General features: G+C 40.9%; 1 protein-coding gene and 1 long non-coding RNA gene across 2 annotated transcripts in view; one reads left to right on the forward strand and one right to left on the reverse strand.

Moving 5' to 3' along the window:
* LOC138065830 (uncharacterized) overlaps nucleotides 1-8,743 on the reverse strand; it is a 29,330-nt gene extending 20,587 nt beyond the window's left edge. The window contains exons 1-2 of the long non-coding RNA XR_011138898.1: nucleotides 8,637-8,743; nucleotides 7,490-7,826 (exon numbers count right to left, since the gene is read on the reverse strand). This is a non-coding gene — a long non-coding RNA (uncharacterized lncRNA). The remainder of the gene's footprint in view (nucleotides 1-7,489; nucleotides 7,827-8,636) is intronic.
* MMP7 (matrix metallopeptidase 7) lies at nucleotides 1,376-5,957 on the forward strand. The gene is made up of 6 exons (XM_009686766.2): nucleotides 1,376-1,618; nucleotides 2,175-2,398; nucleotides 2,512-2,660; nucleotides 4,366-4,491; nucleotides 5,011-5,172; nucleotides 5,734-5,957. The coding sequence occupies exons 1-6, from the start codon at nucleotides 1,391-1,393 to the stop codon at nucleotides 5,754-5,756; spliced, it is 912 nt and encodes a 303-aa protein (XP_009685061.2). The 5' UTR covers nucleotides 1,376-1,390; the 3' UTR covers nucleotides 5,757-5,957.
* Nucleotides 8,744-9,192: the final 449 nt, after the last annotated feature.

Consider the following 9,192-nt stretch of genomic DNA (forward strand, 5'->3'; position numbering starts at 1 on the left):
AGTGCTGTAAATGCATCCTCATCTGTCCTGCCGTCCAGCCCCTGGGCCAGACACTACTTACTATCACAGTTAGATATCAAGTCCATTGTTGAGGAGTAACCTGCATCTAAGAATAGAAAAGCTTTTTTTTATCAAGCTTTAAAATTTGGAAACGGATAAATTTCCTGTAGGCCTATCAAAAATATATTAAAATGATCACATCAGGGGTGTCTGAGCTGGTTTGGATATGAAGTGGAAGCCCCATACTTTGAATAACTGTATAATATGCTACTGTTAGCGTACTTCTGTTCTGCATGATTAGCAGCATTATTGTATAAATCATATATGAAATCAAAAGTCTTTCTCTTCACATCAAACAGTAGACCGGACTTAAGCCAGTAAACTCAAAAAGCCTTCCACACATGCTTAACTATATCCATATGAGCTATCCTAATGTGAGAAACAATGACAGTCTATTCCCATTTATGTACCCTTTCCTTTCAGATTAGAGGTAACCTTGTCACAAAACTGCACCTCCTGAAAGAAATCACAGGCCAAGCTTTGGACTGATGTTTCTAATGCTCAAAAGCTATCACTTTCAGTGGTGTTTGGTGAGGTGCAGCTGAGACCAGTTTTTGTCTCACAGGACCAGGGAGGTTGTGGCTGTCCACCTCAGCTCTGGTTTACTCCTCAGGTGCTTTGTGGAGCTCCAGCAGGCTGCACTGGTACAACTGAAAGTAGAAGATGACTCCACATATTTTAGGGTAAGCTCCCTTCTTTTTTTCTAGTGGAAACACATTCTTGATTTATATCTCAATAAATCTAATGTAAAGAGAATCTCCTCAGAGACCATCTCATTTAGGATAAAAGACATAAAGGCTTCCCACAACCTCCTGTTTCTAGCGGTACATTTAAAGAGCTCCTCTTCTGATCTCAGTGAAATCAGCAGAAACCTCTTTAACTTCAGTGAACTGGATTTCCTGAAGCAACAAGATTCCTGACAACAGAACTTGAGTTGAAAATTTAGCTAGGCAGTCTTAGGCTCCCTAGGAAACGTCAGTTGTTTCAATGACATAACACTCCTATCCATCTCATCTCAGCCTCTGCATAAGCCAATACAGGCAGACTGTCTGGCCAAATGTCTGTTTTAAAACATTTGTGTATAAGGAACTTTGGAGGAAGTGCAATAAGAAGAGATTGTACTGTAACTGTATTGATGAAGTTATAGAAATTGAACTTCCCTATACCCTTGTGGTTTCACTGCTGCAATAATAAGAAAAGAGAGCCAAAGCTGGCTGCTAGCTGTGACATGACATCAACAGGGAAGTCAACAGGAAGATGTGTTTAACATGCCTTCATTTACCTCTTAGAATAATGATGCCACTACAGTAACACCACCAAAAAATGAGTCATGCACGCGATTGCCACATGCAGCTCTCAGGATCTATATAAGCATTACAGCTGTGGTCTTGAGAGACAGCAGATTGAACACTTTTGGCTTCAGCAAGGTTCCTTTGCAAGGCTGAGCACTATGCAATACCTCTTTCTTTGTGCTGCCCTTCTCCTACCTCAGAGTCTTGCTTTTCCGGCACAACTTAAACCACATTCATGGAACTCCATAGACTTGGAGAGTGTAAAGGTATGTTACCAGTGGGACATTGTAGCTGCATGGTGAATAACCTGATTTATTTTAGATGTTTGACCTAACTACCCCATTTCTTTCATTTTTTTTTATATTATCTTACACTAACATAACAATTACAGAGACATTCACAAACTTTGCAGAGGTGATAGAAAACAGCTTAAAGTTTCTGACTGGCTTAGACTCCCTGAGTCTAATTCGCTAAAGAGGCAAAGTTCCAAACTAATAAATTAAGAGAGGCATGATATTTTTAAAACATCTCAAAACATTATATATGCTATTTTGGAAGGTTGTGGATATGAATGCTCCGCAAATTGCATTTATTTAAAAGGACTGCTTTCTTACAATGCCTTGATGTTATTGCAATTCTTTGTATATATGCTACTCTATACTACAGAGAGTTAGCATTTGGTAAATTGAAATGGGAAGAAAAAATGCAACTAACATTAGCCATGATTGCAGGACAATGAAACAATACAATCAAATATAAAATGCAATTAGTGAAAGATCACAGACATACATACTAATTTTTATTTTCCTTTTCTTCTTTCAGACATATCTTGATAAGTTCTTTCCACTTCTTAGAAAAACAGATAGCCAAAGCTTAGAAGAGAGGATTAAAAAAATGCAGAGGTTTTTCCACTTGACTGTAACTGGAACATTAAATGCAGAAACAAAGGAAATTATGAACCAGCCCAGATGTGGAGTACCTGATATAGCAGATTATAAAACATTTCCTGGAAATCCAAGGTGGAGAAACAAATATTTGACTTACAGGTCGGTGATGTTTCAGGTTTTACAGGGAAAGGGGTTGTTTAGTACCTAACTATGAGGGAGTCCTTTTTACCTAAATGCCTAAATGTCATTAATCTATTTCTTTTTGCTGCCAGGATTGATAATTATACACCTGATTTACCGCAAGCAAAAGTGGATGAAGCAATAAGCAAGGCTTTCATGGTATGGAGTGATGTGACTCCACTGCAGTTCAAAAGAGTTTTTCGGGGAGATGCAGACATTGTGGTTGCATTTGCACGTCGTGGTGAGATTACTTTTGCCATTTTTAAAATACAGTGGTCCATATTTGACTTACAGTTTGCATTTTTATAGCCAGAACTTTAAGAAAGAACAAAGAATTATTAATTTAGAATTATTCTGAAGTTCGCATAGAGTTTATCTTCTCTCTATCACGCCATCAAATTTATATATTATGAAGTAGTTTCGCCCCCATGAAACCATTAGACAATCCCTTGGGAGTTACACCTGTGAAATGGAATTCAGCTCTGGAATGAGACACCTAAATCTAGATATTCAGGGCTATGTCTGCCTTGACAAGTAGTGCAGACTAAAGGGAACAGATCTGTAGAAAAAAATAGCTGGTGCTGAAGACCCAGCATCCACAGGACGCATATTTCGGTCAGGTTTCTTTCCATCTAGCTCTAATGTGGTTCCCTGGACTGAACAATTTTTGGCAGCTGGGGTGCATTAGGTTTGGACCTGAGCATGTTCTGGCTGAATTTCTTCTAGAAAGAATCCCACTAGTGCATTCCAAGACTGCACCAAGGTGCAAGCCAAAGCATGGTAAATGCAGGTGATCAGCAGAGTCACTTCAAAAGCTCACTTGTGATCCAAACTAATACACAAATGTAGACATACCTTTTACTTGTGCCTGGCATCTAAGCTAATTGTACTTGGTCAAACTAAAAGCCTACCTAAAACTCAGCTGATTTGTTCTGTAGCTCAATTAACTACATTTACTAGATGTCCATCAACTATAAGGGAAAATCAGACACCTTCCTCACAGGCAGACAACTGCAAGCAAACACCAAAGCATTCTGAGTTCCTGCTTCGCTCATTGGAAGCGTATTATATTGCTATGAAAACTCTACTAGTGTGCCAGTCTAAGTGAAAAAGGATCCTGCAGGCTGAAATGGGCTTTAATCCCTCTTGTCATGCCCTGGGACAAGATCTCTTCTGCCTGTGTTAACTCTGCCCCAAGGCATCGTCATGCCCACTGGTCCTTCCATGTGGTCTGCGGGAAAGGACACGAAATGGCATTCAAGAATAGAATAGAATCAGCCAGGAGGGTGCCCCAAAAGGGAAAGGGAATTTTCCAGAGCTGGTACAAATATGTTGTCCTGCCAGCTTTTGCACTCAAGATAGCAAATGGTAATTTCCCACATGCACTGTCACAGGTGTATATAACAGACTATACCCCAAGGCTAGAGACGAATTGACCTCAGCTCTTCAGGAGCATGGTTATTTATCCTACATCCTTGGCCTCCACTAAAATCAATGCAAGAGAAGTTATCTACAACTAAAGCTGCCCAGCATCTTCCAACGGTGAAAACTTTCAGGTCCTTATACCATTGTCAAGCCTTAAGTGTTATTGCTGAAATAATCCCTGAATGCTGCCTCAAAAACACATTTCTGAAAAAGGTTCAGAAAAACTGTTCAGCTGTTTCTGAAACATAAACAAAATGAGGCAGATTTCCAAAGGGAAAAATAGTAAACAGTTCTGCAAGTAAGCCTTCATGATCATATGTAAGTTCTGAACTTAAGTAAGTCATGAATTTGAGCAATCCTTGCTCCTTGGTTTTAAAACCTTAACTTTCTGCTATTGTAGGAAGCTTTTTTTAAGGAATGATAATGCACAACTAATGCAAACAAGTGACACAAATCCTGCTGCTGAATTTAAACATTACAACTGATGCCATCTGATGACATTTCTTTCTTTTCAAATGCAGAGCATCGTGATGGATATCCTTTTGATGGAAGAGGTAACACACTAGCTCATGCATTTGCACCTGGAAAAGGGCTAGGTGGAGATGCTCATTTTGATGAAGATGAAACGTGGTCGGAGTACAATCATGGTAAAACCCACACGTGTGTATGAAAGGGGGGAGAGTAAATACACATTTCACAAGAACACAGCCATAGGAAATGCTTTCCACAACACTTCATGTATTTCAGTACCAACTTCTTTCTTTCTTTTCAACTACATTTCTGAAGTGCTTGTGGTTCCTTAGCAGCTACAGAATGTCTGCTCTGTATGGATTTTAAAGCACTTTTCAAATGCTAAACAAGGACTATGACCTTCTGTTTTCAGCACAAAGTATGAAAAGTTACAATGACTTGCTTGTGGGAATAAGGTTGGCTAAGAGGACAGTTGAAAAGAGATGTGGGGTCTCTGCATGCCTATTCACGGCATCAGCAATGTTTTTTATTAAAATATTATAGTTAAATAAGAAAGTCCAGTAAAAACTATCAGAACTCCGTAGTTTAATTGCAAGGGAACGAAAGGTGCAAATTCTCCTGCTTATTCAGATTCTCTGTACGCTAAAAAGAAATGCCATGTCTTTAGCACCTTTTTCTATGCTTCTGTGCTGCAGGAGTTAATTTGTTCCTTGTTGCTGCTCACGAATTTGGTCATTCTCTGGGACTCGCCCATTCAAACGTCCCTGGTGCTCTGATGTATCCTACCTATTCATATGTGAACCCCAAAACCTTCCGGCTTTCAGAGGATGATAAGCGAGGAATTCAGAAGTTATACGGTAAATTCACGATGAGATTTGATTTTCAAGACAAAACCCACTGGGTTACAGCTTTCACTACTCTCCCTGATTGTGAAGGCCTCCTCATACTACACAGATGAAGTAAGGGGAGAAAACCTGGGGAAAAAAAACATTCTGATACACTCTATCCACTACCATTTCCGTATTGCAGCTCATGGAGCAGCAGTGCAGACAGCCTGGCTCACTGACTTCCTCCACACCTGTGCATTGCAGAACAAATTCTGTGGACCTTGCTCTGTAAATAAAGCCATTTAAATGAGTGAGGCTACTGGCTGAGTGATGCATTGCTCCCTATGAAAATGAGACATACTGTCCCACTCACCAAGTTAACGGGACAGCTCAGTGGAGGTAGAAACTACTCAGCATGAGAAACGGGGTAGAATTGGAACTGACCCCAGAGTGTAAATTTTGCCAAGGGTACTTCTCTTTAAGCATCACCTTCCTCAGGCCACGCAAGAGGAAAACAATGAGAATAAAATATAATTTTCTGAAGTATCCCTTTCCAGTATAATATATTTGTTTTGTGTTTCTTTCCAACAGGGCGCAAGTCTGCAAACTCTTAGAGAGAGTGATTCAAAAAACAAAGAATTCACATCTAGTACTTGTGGGCGTTCCAAAAATATTTTACTCCTCTGGATAATCAAAGTGGTAAACTCCTGAACTGCACATTATGTCCCTGATTTTTTACACAGATTTATTTACACTTTATATAATTAGATTTGATAATCAAAAATAAACAAAAAAACTCCCACGGCATTTGGATATTCTGTTGTCTGATGTATTTTCTTGGGGATGGCATTTCACTGGTGGACTAAATGACTCCTGCACATGCAATACCCTCACGACAATACCCTTTTGAATAGAGGCTTGGGTGCCTAAAGGGCCTGCGTACACCTACTGCTAGAATTACAAACCATGTTCCTGGCTTCCTTCTGGCTCCCATGTGTGTCCCATCCCTTTTCAGTCCCTCCTCAGAATCACACTGTTCTTTCCGTACAGCTCACACACAGAAGAGGTGGTCTTCACAGCCCTTCCCTCAGCATAGGCTAGGCAGTTTCCTTACAGGGAACAGCTTCTCAACCTTATTCCCTCCATGGCTTGCCAGAAAAGCAGGTTTAAGAAATAGTGGACTAGGATTCCCATTGTTCATGTAATATTCAAACAACTCTCAGGTACTTTGTAACAAAAATAACAGAAATTCTCCTTCTCCCTCATTTCTTCAGTTTTTCCTCAAATAAGCCCCCACTCAGGATTGGGCAAGACAAAAAAGAGCCAGAAATGCCCTGAGGCTGATATTGCAGACTTTGGAAAGCTAATCCCACCTTGCCAGAAAACAAAAACAACCACAGACAAGCATAAACCTGGAACTACTAGGATGACCTCCTAGTTGCTTTGAATGGTTGCTAGACCTGGGCAGTTGTCCCTGAGGACCTAAGCTACTGTCTGTTCCTATGTGGGATGGCCTGTCTACCTTCTGTAACTGAAGAGATGAAATGACACAGAAAAATGCATTGATGTCTGTCAAATCCTAGGACAGGACAGCCATGCCTTCCCTGGCTCCTGAGCAAAGCATCACCTGAGAAACCTGAAAGCCTCCACTGGAGAGGATGGGAGGGGCTGATGAAAATGGCTCACTTTGCACACAAGGACTAGTCTACAGACTATGCAAAGACTGGGGTGTCTTTGCATATCCAGTAAGAAAAACTCTCATGGGACCAATGGTCCCTGCATTAGGAGTTTTCTGTGCTCCCTTATGAGGAGAGAAGACTTCTACCTCAGCAACTCTGCCAAATGTGTACAAAGGTCTAGTTCTCAAGAGCTTGACAGCATTTCCCAGACTCTATCCAAAAGCCATTTCCAAGCATCCAAGCCATCTCCAAGAAGTCATGCCCAGGACCAGGTTTGGTGCAGGACACCTATGAGAAGGACGTCATCTCATGGTCCTATGGGATAGGAGGTGGTGTTGACGTTTTCCCCAGTCAAGAACCCAGTGGAAAGGAGGAGGGCAATTTCATCCGACCTGTACTCAAAAGACTCATGTCCTGCTCTCTCAGCTGCTGGACATATGAACTTCATGGGATAATATCTACTCCCATAACGCAAATAAACAAGCATCAATGAACTTCCCATGGTAGACCTAATCATCAGTCTAACTTTTCACTAGTTTCTCACATTGAAAAGTGTTTTAGAGGGGGAATTGTTACACACATCAAACCAGCTAGAACCCTCCTACTTTTTAGTTCCTAGCAATTAGCACTAAGCAGAGCTGAGCTATGTGCCAGGGGCCCAGCCTTACCTTGAGCACTAATTCCACAAGGCTTCTCCTACAGAGACTTCAAGCATATTACCGCCCTCTTGGTTTTCAGAACTGTTTTCAAAAGGCAGTCTTCATTTCTCACTCAGTTCAAGTCATTTCTATGCTGAATGAAGAACAAGAAAGGAGTTTGCTTTTCTTTAAATCAAAGTTGCTGTATCTTATCTTGTAGTTTTCCTCATTTCCTTTTTTCCTTTACTCCTCACAGCTTGTTGATCTTCATCTTCTTTCCCCTTTAAGATATAAGCTCAGAATACCTTTATATCTTCAGCAGAAGACACTCCCATTCTGCATAGTCCAAACACCTCTCACTTTTTTTCTGGAAAGCAAGAAAAAACAACAGCAGGTTGTCTGAATTTAGTTAGCATAAAAGAAGTGTCTCACTGTCTCCTTTGTAAGCAAACACTTTCACATTCCCAGGTTGTGAGATTAAAACTTGGAAAAACAAATGATTGCACTTACGAGGAACACACACTCTCTCCAACATGACCCAGCTTTGTCTGCAAAACTACATCCACGGGCTACATGATAGCCCAGGCTATCATATAGTTGCAAGAGGAATTTCAGGGCTATACTGTTTAACTCTCCGTAGTGCTAGAGCAGACACGCTCATGTGGCTAAGTGAAGTTTTGAGTGGGTTCTACATCTAATCTATAGATCTCTTTTCCTTACGGGGAAAAAACATAAAGCAACAGGGTCTTTCAAAACAAGCAAGGGTTTATTGAATACAATTGCTGCCGCAAAATCGGACTTGACTGGTGACTCTGAACTCCCAAAGAGAGGGTAGTTTCATAAAACCTCCAGAAGCAGGAATTTCATTCCTCCCAAACACTACCCAACCAAGGATGTGGGGATGCTACAAAAGCCTACTGCTCAGAGGAAACATGGGAGGCTGCATCCCACCTGGGGATCAAATGATGTCAGGAGATTACTCCTCTTTTAGCTTTCAGTTCTAGCTCCCTAGAACTGCAAGGCACGCAACAAAGGCTCTAAATCTTTCGGAGTCAATTCCCCGCTGTCATGTTGGGAAAATTACAATTTGCTGCCTTTCTTTCTGGTCTCTTCAAATTACTCCCCTCCCGTCCGGCACTTTCCCTTCAAGGTACTATAGCAGAAAAGAGATCTTTACCATCACAAGGGATCCATGTGATCCCCACTGCTCTCTGAATTACTCTGGAAGTGCCTTTAGCAATTGCAAAGCAGCAACTCCATAGTGACATCCTTTGTAAGGAGAGGAATCAACCAGCTGGAACAGGGAAGGAGAAAGAATTAGAGCTCCAGGCCTACTAGAAGAATAGCACTTTATTCCAGAAAAAAAAAAAAAAAAACCTCTTATTCTAGTCCCTCTGTCCTAACAATATCCACTAGATGTCCCCTCTTTGATTGTTTGGGTGAAACTCAAGAGTTCACTTTCCCTAAAATAAGAACATGAATTTCACTACTTCCATTAGTGTGATACACTAAAGAGCTTGTTAGTGGAAAGGTTTAGGGAAGAGAAGAGTAGTTAGAAAAAAATATTCTCAATGCAAAAACCAGTCCCAGGTGGTAGGGTGACTTACGTTAGTCATCCTGCTGGCTGAGGCATCCAGCGTGTCAAGAACATGTAAGCACACGCTATGGAGTGTAGTTCCTTTCTTCCCCTTAGAAAGGTTTTTCATCTCCTGTGAGAGAGAATTTTGAAAATA

The sequence above is a fragment of the Struthio camelus genome, chromosome 1 (genome assembly GCF_040807025.1).
Source record: "Struthio camelus isolate bStrCam1 chromosome 1, bStrCam1.hap1, whole genome shotgun sequence".
In the NCBI taxonomy this organism is placed as follows: Eukaryota; Metazoa; Chordata; class Aves; order Struthioniformes; family Struthionidae; genus Struthio; species Struthio camelus.

What these genes read in the sequence shown, in the direction of transcription:
- MMP7 (XM_009686766.2), top strand. Translation starts at nt 1,391, where the DNA reads ATGCACGCGATTGCCACATGCAGCTCTCAGGATCTATATAAGCATTAC. An exon ending in AACAAATATTTGACTTACAG is followed by an intron (nt 2,399 to 2,511) that starts GTCGGTGATGTT and finishes TTTTGCTGCCAG; the next exon opens with GATTGATAATTATACACCTG. An exon ending in GGTTGCATTTGCACGTCGTG is followed by an intron (nt 2,661 to 4,365) that starts GTGAGATTACTT and finishes TTTCAAATGCAG; the next exon opens with AGCATCGTGATGGATATCCT.